Below are 15302 nucleotides of genomic sequence, written 5' to 3' on the forward strand. Positions count from 1 at the left end.
AATACTTTTCAAGATCCCACACATCTGTATTTGAAGCCAAACTCTCCTTCCTCTACAAAGAAGAATGGGCATGCAGATAGAAACTCTTGTTCTGAAGCCTCCTGCTATGTAATTTATTTACATGTTGACATGCTTATATAAAATAGCATTATTTCTAAATATCACAGAACCACCCCTACAGCTTTGCTAGTGGAAAGCCAAAATGATTTGCCCCATTTTCCCAGCACAGTAAGTTTGTGTACATTAACAAGCGTGATGACCTTATAAAAGTAAATCTGTAGAGTAAAAGAGTGAGTGCTGAGGGCTCAGCACCCAGACACGGTGTCTCAGTTGCTTCAGGTATCTCCAGTCTGGCCCCACAGACCACACATTACCAACTGAAGCACATCAGGTACACTGCTGAAGCACATCTCAGATTAATCTCATCCAAAACCAGTCAGGCTTGTGTGCTGAGATCACAGAGTAATATGTAGAGGAGTCACTTAAAAAGTACAAACATGATCTGAGCTAGATTACCAATGTTACCATACACACACTGACAGCATTCACACAGCATTTTGTGCTGGCTTTCAGATGACCTCAGTTAGGCCTTTACTACACTACAGGAGCTAAAGAATTCATGGATTTGCAAGCAAAACAAGGACTTAAGGAGAAGCAATAAAATACTGGAAAACTTACCACAAAAGCTTACCTCATGCGTGAGCACTGCTGTGCTATGGGAAAGAGAAAGATTTCTGAAGGAAACGTTCAGCTTGGCTGCAGAGAAACACGTATCTTAGATGCAAAATAACACTGCTCAATGGTAAGGAGATTGTTTTAATCCTGCGCTTGATGCAGAACAGCTCAATCTGCAACTTTAAGACCTCCTGAATAAAAAACCTCCCTTATATTCGGTTTGAACAGGACAGGCACAACTGGTATATGGACCAGGAAGCTGATATTCCTTTAAGATTTTCCCTCCGATCTGAACAAACCGTGCATTTGAAAAGATGGTGTCAGAAGGGTAGTTCTGGTAGCATTAGGGGCCCTGCTAAACAAACAGCTGTCATGACTAATTAGGTCAGGGAATTATGGAAGTCAGTACTCTGCCAAAGCTTTAAGAGGGATGAGGCAGTGCATTACAACTTCAGAAAACCTAATTACCAAGCAAATCTGACACAGAAAGGTTTCCTCCCCGGAGGGCAAGCCGCAGGGGGCTCGCACTTTGCGTGACCCAGAGTCCTGTCACCTGAGGGAGGTGGGTGGGATTGCAGCAATTCGGCTGCGGTAAAGCAACTCCAAACGCAAGACCTGGAGAAATTTGCATCAGAATAGAAACAAACAATAGGGCCCATTCGTAACATTTCCAGTCAAAAAGAAAACCAGCGCCTTTCCCGTCAGCCTTACGGCCCTGCTACCCCCGGAGCCGTGCTGGGGGCCCGCCCCGCCACGTCCCTCACGCCTCCGGCCCGCTGAGGCGTTTCTCCCCGCGGGCGGGAAGGCCCCGCTGCGCCACCCCCAGCAGAAGGGCTTAAAACCGAGATACAGCGGCTTACGAAGAATTTAGAAATACTTTTTAAAAGAGATCGCTGCCTCCGGCCCCCTGTGAGCGGTCGGGGCCGGGCAGGGCGGCCCCCCGGCTGAAGGACAGCGGGGTCGCTGCTCGGCGCCTCACCTCACGCAAACGCCTTGTTTTCAGAAGTGCGCTAGCTGCTGCACTCGTACCACACAAAACACGCCTACGAGGTTACCAAGCACACGTAGCAGTTAGCCCCGATACTTTGAGACACGCAGTTTGAAAGGGATAAACCATTCAAATAACCATAAAAATAACCTGCTATAGCATTATAGCATCTGCGTCTTGCAACGCTGCCCTCACCCGTGCTCAGCCCAACCTTCTGGGAGCCTGCCTACAGAAAGTGTCCAAAGAGCTGAAGCACACTAGAAACAGCAGAAGCATTTCACACTAGCCCGACATACATGGATGGCATGTAAAAAACATGATGGTAACTTGGCCAGTAGCAGCTAAAGTTACACCTTGGTTGAGAAACAGGTCTATTTGTTCCCACAGACCAGTGCACACACTGATTCTCCATCTCAGCAGCCTGCACAGGGGAGTGCTGGAGGCCCTCCATTCACCTGACAACCACTAACTAAAAGTATCAAAACTTTTATTAGAATTTAATCCATTACCATATTCAGTACTGGACATACGCTAAAGTATTTAAAAATATAGTGAGGCAATAGATTTAACTGAAGTTCAAAAATGAACTTGCCATCATGCAGTCCTAATCCATACAGATATCACCTTTTCACAACTGTGCTATAATGTTCTGCTACCGTGCCTCTAGATTTCATTAATGCTATGTCTGCTCACAAAGCAAATTTTTTCCCTCCTCCACTCTCAAAATGGAAGAAACTCCCTTCTACTTCAAGAAGCCATAGTGCTCCTCTAATTTTATTATACAGCTTGAAATGTCAGTCTGGCCAGAAGGAGTTGTCTGGCTGGCATCCTCAGGCTTCACGAGGCAGCACCCTAAGAAAATGGCTCATGCCATGACCAGAATTGACTAGTGCTAGCATGGCCTTTGGCAAGTATGTGGGCTGTGCCTCTGTGCTAAGATGACAAGGAAATTGAAGCTCTGTATTGTGAGTTTATCATCTTTTGTTCTGGAAACTAAAATCAGATTATGTCCACTGAAAGCAACGTGGGATTTACTTGGGCATTTTGGGAGGAAGGACTAAGGGAATGGAGTAGAAAAGTTCAGTATGTTTAACGCTGTAAAACAGAAAATTGTTTCTTTGCTCTTCCTATCCTTAGAGTCCTTTTAGTTATTTTTAGAAAGTACTATGCTAACTGTGCTCTATAGCATTTTAGAAAGGGTCAAATTAACTGTAACCTGATTAAGGAAAGTGTAACCATCCCCCCAAAGACAGATGCAGAAAAGTATTATACTATTGCAAAGGCCAATGTCTGTATTTTAATAAGTTAGAAGATATAGAAGCCACAGAGTCACTGAATGTTAACAAGTTAATATATTTTAAAGCAAATATAACAGTGTACACATAAAAACCATTTAATACAAAGTGAAAACCATTAGATACACTTACTACTGCAGATTTTTGGTTATTTTCAAGCTCTTTCACTGAAACTTGGAAACCGTGCTCTTCATTTCAGTTACACCAGGTTAAATGGCAAAACTGATCTATAGCAAGCAAATCGTTGCCTTTTCATTCCACTGGGAAAGACAGCACCACTGCAACTGAGTCTCTCCAGAAGGGCACCCATATGAAACTGACTGTGCACATTTGTCCCACTCACTAACATATACAAGAAATTAGATGTGGTTTGATTGCTGCTTCTGAATAGCAAAGCTCAGTAAGTGCATCTTTGCTGTACAAAAAACATTAAAGTGACACACAGAAAACTGGCAACAGATAACCATATCTGCCTAAATATACACATATGATACATAATGATTGGCCGTGCTGGCCAGTAAGTAAGTCTCTTCAGGAGCAAAGTAATTGCACAGATTATAAAACTGAACAAATGCTTCTACAGAGCAAATTACAAGCTTTGGTTTATGCTTAGACAGTAAACAAACCCTTCCATTTTTATTAGCATCATCTATTATGAAAAATGGGTCATCTCGTTGTTACATGTGATAGTCAGTTCTCTATGATTAAGTACTTCATTCCATACAATGAAATGAAGCTCTGTGTCTTATCCAATGAGCCCATTAGCTGTATCTAGATTGGGAATGCAATAAATCCTTATGAAAATCCACTGAATTACAAAAAAGTTCGACTTATTTCCTTCACAATTCCCCACCCCTCCCCCCCATTTTTAAAATGCTGCATATATAAAAATAACTTCAATATGGCACAGAAGTGAGATTCTCAAGGGAAAGCAAAGGGTAAATGGGCAAAGGGAAGTATCCCCTGGCAAGATCAACAAACTGCATACAGTTCATGAGGAACTTGTACCCTATACAAAATGAGCTTCCCTGTGTTCCAACTCTTGGATTCTTTTTGGTCTCAGTCTCTGATAAGCAGGCTTCAGATCTGTAGGGTGAGCATCCTCTGAGCTAGTTTTTTGACCATCTGTGTTTTGTCCAGGATCACCTGATGGAGGCACAGAGCTCCTAGCTAGTTTCACAGTATTATCCTGGTGAAGCACCGAGCTAGCACTGGTTGGTACACAAGCTTTTGTGGTAGAACTCTCTTCACTTTGTTTTGATTTGTTAGAGGGTGGTTTATAAAATGTCCCTGGGGGTGGCTGCAATGTTCTTGGTGCTCTGAAGGTAGCAACAGGCTTGGCATCAGGACCATTCCCTTCTGCTGCTGTCCTTCCTGACCTTACAGAAAGAGAGTATGGCTTAACATGAAGAACGGTGGTAGCAGAATTGTTACCCATGCTGCATGATGAAGATAAGGCACCCACAGTTCCACTCTCAAGTGCTCGGTTCTCCTGGGGCACATTAGTCACAATCATCGCTGTCCTTGCTGTGATATCATACTGTTTATATTGCTTGTCCCAAGTTTTTCGCAGCATCTGGGTGTCACAACAAGAAAGTCTGCAACAGGTACTAACAGCAGGGAGTGCCTTTACCTCTGAAACTTCTTCGATAGTAGGGCTCTTGCCAAGATTCTCTGGACTTACTGCTCCTGCATTTTTTGTATTTCTTTCATTCAAAACACATGGAGGAAGTATTCTGTCTACAGGTAAGCTCACAGGGCGAATAGCTAGTTTTGTCCTTGGAACCCGCAATGGAACTTTGTTAATTTGACGATTAGGTTTTGCAGGAAGTAAGTTAATTTTACAGCCATCTTCACCTGGAGAAACAAATGAATCATTGTCTTTTTCTGAAGCTAGACTCACAGCATCACCTAGAAACACATAAATAGATGTTAGTCAAGTCAGCAAGACTTTAACAAACAGAATACAATCTTCATTAATGACTCCTTCACAGCTGGTATTGTAATAGGATAACAGCTTTTAGGTATAACTTTCCACATAGCTACGAGCAACCTACTAAAACCAAATATTATTTCAATAACAGTAAAACAGATATTGTACAGATGTGACTAAGGAGAAAGCAGACAAAGAGACAGTGCATTACTTTTTTTTTTGCTAGTGCTCTCCCATTTCCTGGATAATTTTCCATTTTTAAGATTTTAACACATTTCAGAATGTTGTACTCTACGTACAGAACATCACCAAACTGGTAACAGCAGCTCAAAATCATTACAATTAAGAGATTGTGTATAGTTACACCTGAATAAAGTGTAGGAAATCATGCCTACGTTAAAATGAACCACTGTAGTAGCACATGCAAACAGGAGAACAAAAATCTTATATAAGATTTATAGCTAGGATAGGCAAACCTGTCTCTTTTGGAGCAGAAATATTAATGTCCAAAATGCTTGCAGCTGTTGATTCCACCAGAGAGCTACTCTTTCCAGAGCCTTCTTGTTTACCACCAAGAGGTAATGATGCACGTTCTGGGAGAAAACAATGATCAAAATATGTTAATCACTGGATATTGCTTCAGAGCATCATAGTAGATTGCAGAAATCCACAGCCACAATGTTTTTTTACCTTTTTTTTTTTTTTTTTACTAAAGAAGTCACTCACCATTGTGTTGTCTTAACAAATACTTTAAACTGATTCTATAACCACATTTACTTCTGATAGCTTTTAGAAAGATTTAATTCTGTTCCTCTTACAAAGATAAACATTATATCAAGCACTGACAAGCAAGCTTTTAGGCAAGACTAGCTTGTTTGAATTGAAGAGCTGCATGCACCATAATCTAATGCATCTACACATCCATCTAAATGCATTTTATTCGCCCATCCAAGAATAAAATTCCACTAACCAGTTGCAGACGTATCTACTTGTTCTTTTGTATTCTTGCTGTTGTTTGATTCCAAGAACAATGCAGCTGTTTCTGAAGCTCTGTTTTCAATTGGAGCTATCAGAATACCCTGTTAACAGGAGTCAGAGTGAAAGTAAATGAGAACAAAAGAAAAGACTCCAAAAAAAAAAAAAAGTCCTTTACAGAAATGTGCTTCAGCATGCTGCAGCATTTAACACAAGAGAAGATGGCACAGGTAGCACTGCATCAGCACAAGAGAAGTCACTCACTTCCTTTACAGCAACAAATGACTTCCTCTGCTGCGTTGGCTCCCTCTCTCCTCCTGATAATGCAACTCTGACTGTAATGGCAGCTTCTTCAGACTGAGATGTGCTCAGGAGTGGTTGCAATGAAACATCAAATATCTTTTCATAGTATGTTATGAGTAACTCCACTATCCGTGCCTGATATGGATAATCCACAAGTGACGACAAGGAAACTGTAGCATCTGTTTGACGTGGCCTGATCAGAGTTGGGCCAAATATTATGCCAAGATTGCTGGCCGACATTTTATTTTCTTCAGACTGTTCTGTAACCCTGCATAAGGAGAGGGGAGAAAAAAAACACAAGAGTAAGAGGGGATTTCACTACTTCAGAATTATTTTAGGTATTAATTCTAAGTTATGTCTAAAGAGGCTAAAAGACAAAAATACCGAAGGTGGGTTTGGATGGCATGCAGAATCATCAAAGATGACAGCACTTAACAGCAACTTGGACTAAGCCCTTTCAGTGTGTTTTTTATGTCTAATTTAGTGTTATTTGTGACCATCTGAAATTTTGAGTAAATGAGGCAGGAGGGTAGGCAAGGGTATGTGCAAACAGATTGAGAAATATAGGTTAGAATCTAGTAACGTGACAACTCGAAGACCTAAACCCAATATCATTACACATATGGCATGCTTAGGCAAACTATAAAGTCTCTACTCTACTTTTGAAGCACCTAGTAAGAGTAATTGATGAATACAAATACAGATCTGTCTTTTTCCATAGGACCTCTTGAAAGGTCAGAACGTGCCTGATTTCATTAAATTCTCTTCTGGCATATGGTTATGTAATATAGGACCTAATAATATAACTGCAGCACACCCGAAACCACATGTAACTATTTCTGTGAATAAGCAGTGACAAATGACAACAAATCCTGCAACTTCTTCCTCTACAGTCATCCAGAAGGGTACAGTGGTTTCCTAGTATACACCATCTAGCATGCAGCTCAATTTTCAACAGCAATTTGCATTTTAAAGTCTTTTCTCACCTGTGAAGGTGTCCAATAAGGTACTGAAGAGTGTTATAGTTTGGTACAGGCAGCTGTTTCAGAAGGTCTTTAATTTTAATGATGATCCTATTCAGTTCAATACAGATTGACTGCCTTTTCTTTGATTTGGGGCTAGCTTGTTTAGCATCCAGTTCCTCATTAACACTCTGGCTTTCCTTTGCAAGTCCAATGAACTCATTGTAAAGCCGAAACAAAATCAAGGGTTCTGGAAGCTGAATAAATAAGAATATTTCAGAAACTACTCAAGCCTGAATTTTAATTTGTTTGCTTCCTGTTTTTCTTCAGCTTTGTCTGGTCTAGCGTATTTTCTTAGATGACGTTTTATCTTTGTTTATTAGCTCAAACAACAAGTTCTCAAAAACAAACGTCAGTAACAGTAAAAGACTCCCTCCTACACTTTTTTCCATAAATTTGCTAGCACTTTACTACAAGAGCTTCAGCACTGAGCATTTATCAATATACATAGCTATTTCCATAACAAGATTGCTGTGAGAGAAGGTGTTACACTGCAGATGCATGAAAAACATTTGTGATAACAACACACAGTATTCTTTCCTCCATTCTTTGATAGTATACTACATGTGGTATCCAGTTTAGTCCATATTCTATTTTTTATTGGATTTTAGGCCATAAAGCATTTTAAATCATGATTCCAATATTCTCTTGGCGTAACAATAGCGTATTACCAAGTGAATGTTAAGAAAAAAAATCACAGAAAAAGACAAAAAACTCAAACCTAATCTGGTTACTTGTCTAGCTCTAGTTTAGACAAAAGCAAAAAGCAGGAAAACCAGTTAAAACTCAAAATAATTAGTGTAAATAATGATTTTTAGGGTTTAACTCAGGATTCTGTCAAAAAATGTCTGCAGGTTTCTAGAATTATTTCAACATTTAAAATGGACAGGTCTACTTAAAAAAACAGATTATCTACAAAAGTAATTAGACCAGAAGAAAACAAGTTAGCTATTTTTAGAGTTATAAGCCATATTCAAAATACAGCACAGTGCCTCAAACTATCCCACTGTGATGTATATAGGACAGGACCATGAAGCTAAGGAATGCTCTTCTCAGTTTTAACAACTTTTTTTTTTTTTTTTGAGTGACTTAGTAATCACACTGGGCAACATCCCAGCCTCATCTTTTCGGTTGCACACTGAAATCCTTTTGGAAAAAAATCAATCCTGAAGCTTTAAATCTCCTTTTTGTAAGGAAAAGATGGACAATCCCTCCATGATGAGCACATCATTATGATGATTATGAGTGTTTGATCAAATCATTGTTAGCATATATTAACAGCAATATTTTAGCATGTCTGCATATTGAGGCAAGAATATGAGAATATGGCAGTGCTTTAAACTACACATATAACAGCCAAAACACAGTAACCAAAGGTTTTTAAAAGTTCAGCTTCGCTACAAATGGATAAATAAAAGCTAGGTCTGTGTATGATACTGGTAGTTAAGAGACACCATATCACATGAAATCTAGATTGGAAACATCATATCACATGGAATCTAGATTGCAATACAAGCTGTCAGCCATCTCAGAGCTTTCCCTGCCCTTATATCACAGCCTCCATACGAAAATTAAAAAAGCCTACTGCGAATATACAAGGCATTCAGGTCATCTGCCTATGCTGCAGGATTGCTGAAAAGGATTTTGTCTTGTACAATGAAATATACTATCCTACTGTGTTTTTTCCATTTGACCTCTGAAGTGCATACCTGGCGGAGATACAGCTTGAGAACATTGCTGATATCATGTGCATAGAGTTCTGAAAGCTCAACCAAATCCTTTCCGTTTTCAAAAGCTTGACAAAGCTTTTCAACTCTTGATTTGGCTCCATTCACACGATAGATGCCCTGAAATAAAAAGACCAGCACAACTCTAATGTAATTCGAAATGCAAGTGCAAGCTTAAAATATAGACGAAAATCAACAGTGTAACATTATCATCTTGAAAGCCTTTTTTTAATTTTAAAAAAAGTGTGTTCATACTTAAGTTTTATAAACAAACTTGGGCATACCTTGACATTCAGTGCTCTGCTTTCAATTTCTGATGTGCACTTTTTGATAATGAAAGGAATGCCATCAGGAACATTTTTAGCAGCTTGGGCGAATTCCACTCCAAACAAGTGAAGCCTTCCATGAAGTTTTTTGTGCCCACATTGAATAGCTAAAGTCTCTAAACACTTTTTATGGCATGCAAGTGAACACTACAAGGGGGGAAAAAAAGTACATGGTTTGACACAGTCTAACACTATAAGAAATCTCTGGTGTTTGTCACCCCATATGTGAACAAAAAGGAAAATTCATTAGTCAGTGGTGCTTTTGCTTATGAGCCACAAAGTCCGTACTTTTTAGATAGAAAAATGTAGGTTTCCCAAACTCCCAACTTCACATAAATCCCAAGCAGCAATTCAAACTACTTTTCAACTTACCTCCTCACATTCAGCTCCATGAAATACCACTAAGCTGTCACATTCTCTGCATTTAGATGGTGCTCTCAGCTTCCGCAGTTTGTGTGTTTGTGCTGCTTTAGACATATTAGTGTTTCTAAAAGGTCCCGGAGAGTTTGCAGTTTCAGATGTCAGATCATTTAAACCTGGAGAGAATTTTTTTGTTTCAGTCATTGTAATATCTGCTATTGGGATAGGCTGTTTATTTATTTATTTTTTTTTAAAGAACTGTGCTGTAGAACAGGGAGTTCTGTAACAGAAACTATCAAAGTAACCAAAACCATTTCAATCACAAGGAACCAAAGCATTGTTACAGTTTATTTAACAGATTAACCTCAAATAATATTATATAGAAGTAGAATCAAATAGTTTTACATAAAGTATTTCAGTTCTCTTCTATCAATGGCACATGAAAACACTAGGATATTTAATTCCAGCTACCATGCAGATCAGGCAAGTTTCTTTCTAGTTACTTCAAAGTCCCGTACTGGAATATGAAAGATTACACTATGGTTTGGTCTGTAATCTTTCAGAAGTACTTCATAAGCATACACTGCATATGGTAAGAATTAATACACACAGCAGAACTCATATAAAACAATGACTCCTCCCCAATCACTAATTCTCAGTGTCCTATGATAACACCAAAATAGTTTCTAGAGGATTCTACAACACAATAGCAACTGGTGCTTTTCATGACTTTTTTTTCCAAGTTATCAACAGTTCTGTGAAACAAAAATTAAGATTTTATCTGTAGAACATAGGAAAGAAATACATACAGTTAGAAAGCCCAGAAAGCTTCTTAAACGCTCAAATACTGATTAGATACTATTCCAAATGGAAGTTTGCATTAATTGGTATGTTGCCATGCTTTAAATAAATCTAAACTAGTATTAACAACAGGCTCATTCACAGAAGGCAAAGTATATATTTAGGAAATAAGGACTAACTAATGGATTTCCTAAATGCTTTAATGAGCAGTGCCACAAATATAGCTGAACTAGTTTGCAGGTACTGCAGATATCCCTTAGAATTATTTCTGATAATCCAGTTATTCAGGCTTCAGTACCTGTGGCAACTTCATCTTTATACAGTAAAAAATTAATTCATATGAAAGTTAAAAATGGTCTGTTCAAATGTGGGACAGACATTATGAAACCAGTTTCTCCATGTTCAAAAGGGTAAAATCTCAATTACCCCCCTAAACATTTGAATTTTTTTTTCACGGATTTGACTATTACCAGCTCTCCATATCTGTGCATTTTACCTGACTTTATGAAGTGATCTTAAATATCTGACTCAATGCCATGCAGTTAATGAATATTAAGTGAAACTGGTTAGTGGATCATTCATGTTTACCTCATGAGGGTGAAAACACTAGAAATATTTACTGGTTGCCTACAAAGTTAATCTAAATGTAATATAAGACAATTCAGCACCACTTCATTAAAATGACTTGAACATTATTTTTCAACTTCCAACATCAAGTGGAAAATACACTGTACTGAAAAACTACACTGTTGGTAACCACAGCACTGTACTTTTCTTGAGAGCATTAAAGAGAAAAAGACAAATTCCACAACAAAAACATCTTTGGGGGAATTTTCAGGTACGGAAACAACATTACCACAGTCTGAAGGAGATGGTGGTTCTCTTTCATCAAGATCATCTGCAGATGACATAGTACCAGTGGAAGGTGTTCGTGGAAGTCGTCTTTTAAAATCCCCTGGAAGATGACAAAAATTTCAGGAAGCTGAAAGTATCACTTCTGCCCTAAACTAATAAAGTGGTCTTCATTAATTTAAAACAGTCCAAAGAAAAGATTTAAAATTAGTACAGCAGTGAGCGTAACTATACCTGGGCTAGCAGATGGAGAATCCATTGAACGTGACTCACTGCTTCCCCCTGCACTTTCAGAATCACTGCACATTCCTCCACTCTGGTTTCCAACTGACCAAGATCTGAATGGTGGTGGCCCTCGTATTGCTTTCAGAAAGAAAATCCAAGAATTCCAAATGTAAAGGACAAAGTGACAGTCTTTTTATTGAGAAAAGTAACTATGATTATATTCTAAATAGGCAAATATTGCAAAAGTTATATGAACGTGCAGTGCAGTGAAAAACAGCATTTATTTCTGTAAAAGCTTCAGGATGAAAGAAATTAATTTTGAAAACTTGACACTTGTACTTTTGCAGAAAAGCAGAAATCAATGCAGTATTTACGAAAACACAGGATATTAAGTTGCTAATGTCAACAGAAATAATTCAATACACAGAGCTTAACAGAACTTACTATTTGAGTTACCCCTTACCCTTCTTGCTAGAAGAATCTAAGCTACATATACATGTACTTTTCCATTTCTCCTTATACTTGAATGTATAATTGCTTTCAGGCTTCAAACTTTAAAATGCATTTTTTTCCCTTCACTGCTAAGTTTCTTCTGGCAGTGAGACATCAAGCACCTATTTTTCCTGATATTTTTATTTAGGGACTGAACTGCAGCTGAAATACAGAAGAACTACCTTGGATATCTGTGCTGCTGGATGATCTCTTTTCTCCAATCCTTTGTGAACGATGGTAAATTGGACTTCCCACATCATCTAACATCTGGGATGGAAAATCTCCTGAACACTGAGATAAGTTACCGTGTGATGTATGGACACTGTTGGTTGAGTGCTTATTAAAAACCCTTTGGAAAGAAGAAAGTAATTTGAATAGTGGATAAAACAGAATTGAACAGACAACAAAGTTGTTCCCCCCCCAAGCCAGGGCACTAAAAATGCTTCATTTAATAAACATTGTTGTTCATTAATGTTCATGAACATATGTATTTTTACTTGTAATTACTAAAGCCCAAATTAAAAAAGGCAATTTATTTCTAATTAAATAAGTGCAATTTCCTTTTTTTTTTTCTTTCATGTAAATCAGCTTTTCCACATCTCTGCAAGGTTTTATTTGCAAGGTTTTTGTCTGGTAGATTTTGCAAATACAGCAAATCTGTTTAGCTGAAGACCAGAAAAATTTAGTGGCTATTGCATCCTACTCTCAGTCCTTTCATATGAAAGATTCTCTGCCCAGCCATCACCACTATTCATCTATAAACATATAGATGTTAAAATGTTGCTAGATACTGCTGCAGAACCAATATTCGCTAAAAAACAGAAAATATGTCGAAGCTACCAGAGATGTTAAGTCCATTGTGAAATATTTGTTCTCAAGATGAGGACAGAAAACAGTTAGCAGTCTAATGTAAAATGCTGAAGCACTCCGTGGACAAAATGGCCTACCAGCCAAGTTTAGAAGTCAGGAAGTTGTTGCTTAATCAGTTTTACCCTGTCCAGCTGAAGGAAATAACAGACTTAAGAAACATTAAAACATGCATTTGTCCAAGCTACTATCCCTTAAATAAATGCACACCTGAACAATAAAAATGATCCCTTCAAGTGCATGAAGAATCACAAGGCCACGTCAAAGAAAACGAGGGAAGAAGGGAGGAGAAAAAACAAGCTCCTATGAATCTTAAGCATTAAATAGCTGGGAGACCATAAAAAGAGTTTGAAATTTCATGCTCATGAGGCTCCCCAAGAAACTGATAGTTAAATCCCGTAAGTCAAAGTTTATGAGCATGTCTAAATCAGTCTTAGAAGGCAGGAAATTGACAGACAAGAACTAAGAATCTCAGCTTTAACTTTGAATGTCCTGGCTTTTGTTGGTACAAGTCTGACTCAAGCATTAGGTTTTTGTATTTAGTTCTCTTTTGAAAGATGATGACGACACTTTCCTGTACAACTGTGAAACATATAGACTGGAATGGGTATTCTGGTACTTTAGTGCCAAGATGACTGTTTTTCAACAAGTTAAAGGTGGAAAAAGCATTTGGCATACTGACACAAGATCTTTTTGTCTTGCTGTCTTTACTTCCACATTAGCAATATCTTTGCTAGATTAACATTAAAAGCTGCTATTTCATACTGCTTGGAAAAAATAATTAAGCTATATAACAAAGGGATATGTGGACTTGAACTTTTTTTTTGGTCACACAGCAAGAGACAGAAATCAAACAAAACTTCCTGCCTGAAGTTTTCCAAACCTAAACAATATACAAGAATGTACAGTAGCAAGGCCTGCAGAAGGAGAAAAGTACCTTTCCAGGCATTCTAAAACAAATTATCAAATATTACTGCCACACCACACTAGTAAACCTTAGAGTTCAAAATTTATTTTTTTCTTATTAACTACTATCTACATTACAGTAGTAACAAGTGAATTCTTACACAGCAATTGTCAACGTTTTAGCAAGCATTGTCATGTTTGAATGTGAAAATTACACGTAATCAACCACCAAATTATGTGTCAAAGAAATAAAGAATGGTAAAATAAAACACAAAGATTCATTTAACACTATTTTACTCCTCTGGAAGTTTTTACTGGTAAACACATATGCCTTGCATTTAATTCTGAAACAAGGAAATGCCGCAAGTAGTTTGGGACTCACCCATCAACCTGGGAACTACGGGTTTCAAAAGAACCTGATTCAATAGGAATGCCTTCCTTTGGCAAACTTTTCACAAACTCTGAATACTGCTGACCAGGGTCATAAAGTTTGGCACTCTCACATAGGGACTGGCAGTTAACTGGAAGAGATACAACCTGAGCATGCTGCAGCTGGAACAGGTTAACTGTTGCCTGTTAGGAGGAGAAAAATTTGTACATGATTTACTAGGTATTTCAATTCACTATGCTCAACCCAAATTAGCATCATGACAGACAGTGATTTAAATAATACTATAAAATGCTAGGAATTAGTAACACATGTAGGGATGGGTTTTGTGCAAGATTCCTGGATGTCTACTGCAAATACTTCATATGAGGCAGTATTCCTCTTTTGCTCTCTGGGTTATCAAATACTCAAAGTAGCAAAGGCAACTCCAGTGTTTTCCCACTTTGGGTTAAAGAAACAAGGTTTACACAGCAAGGTTTGTTGCTACCAAAAAGGCAATTTTCATCCTCTGGGAATGTTAGTCAATGCTACAATGAAGTAGTCTGAGTTCCAAACCCAAATCAGCTCTGTATCACCTTGAGACATGAAAAAGGACAAAATGCCTTGCCCAACAAAGCAGAATAACTGAACATAAGTAAAATAAAGCTTCTAAAATACTTTATCCAAGTCAGAGACGAGGGAAGGGGACACTTCATGGCTTCTGCTTCAGGTAGGGGGTTGCAGGAATAACTGCTACTGCTTTGCCCCGGTTTCTGCTAGGATAGAGTCAATTTTCCTCCTAGTAGCTGGTATTGTGCTGTGTTTTGGATTTAGGATAAGAATAATGCTGATAACACACTGATGTTTTAGTTGTTGCAGAGTATTACTTATACTAAAACAAGGACTTTTCAGCTTCTCATACTGCCCTGGCAGTAAGGAGGCTGCAGGTGCTCAAGGAGCTGGGACGGCTGACCCAAACTGGCCAAAGGGACATTCCATACCACATGGCATCTTGCTAAAGAATTTGTATGGGGTGGCTGGGACCACTGCTTGGGGACAGGATGGGCATCAGTCAGAGTGACACAATGCAATTGTTATCACTTGCTTTGTACATTCTATTATCATCATCATCATTTCCCTTCCTTTTCTTTCCTATTAAACTATATTTATCTCAATCAACAAGCTTTT

At 38.3% G+C, this 15302-nt stretch overlaps 2 protein-coding genes across 12 annotated transcripts in view; both read right to left on the reverse strand.

The window, feature by feature from the left end:
- Positions 1-2867, reverse strand: part of ABCA4 (ATP binding cassette subfamily A member 4) — an 81595-nt gene extending 78728 nt beyond the window's left edge. For all 6 annotated transcript variants that reach the window (XM_067001599.1, XM_067001598.1, XM_067001600.1 and 3 more), the window contains exon 1: positions 692-2867. The gene's annotated coding sequence lies outside the window, so the exon portion shown is untranslated. The remainder of the gene's footprint in view (positions 1-691) is intronic.
- A 129-nt stretch (positions 2868-2996) lies between these two features.
- The window catches only part of ARHGAP29 (Rho GTPase activating protein 29), a 59366-nt gene continuing 47060 nt past the window's right edge, over positions 2997-15302 (reverse strand). For 5 of the 6 annotated variants that reach the window (XM_048067254.2, XM_067001608.1, XM_048067253.2 and 2 more), the window contains 12 exons: positions 14130-14320; positions 12157-12323; positions 11492-11620; positions 11262-11360; positions 9617-9780; positions 9203-9391; positions 8901-9038; positions 7156-7388; positions 6131-6437; positions 5862-5970; positions 5368-5484; positions 2997-4869 (listed from right to left, as the gene is read on the reverse strand). In XM_048067254.2, the coding sequence (XP_047923211.2) occupies positions 3968-4869; positions 5368-5484; positions 5862-5970; positions 6131-6437; positions 7156-7388; positions 8901-9038; positions 9203-9391; positions 9617-9780; positions 11262-11360; positions 11492-11620; positions 12157-12323; positions 14130-14320 (2745 nt within the window). In that variant the 3' untranslated portion in view covers positions 2997-3967. The remainder of the gene's footprint in view (positions 4870-5367; positions 5485-5861; positions 5971-6130; positions 6438-7155; positions 7389-8900; positions 9039-9202; positions 9392-9616; positions 9781-11261; positions 11361-11491; positions 11621-12156; positions 12324-14129; positions 14321-15302) is intronic. The other variant, XM_067001607.1, reaches the window with a different exon arrangement.

The sequence above is a fragment of the Anser cygnoides genome, chromosome 8 (genome assembly GCF_040182565.1).
Source record: "Anser cygnoides isolate HZ-2024a breed goose chromosome 8, Taihu_goose_T2T_genome, whole genome shotgun sequence".
NCBI lineage: Eukaryota > Metazoa > Chordata > Aves > Anseriformes > Anatidae > Anser > Anser cygnoides.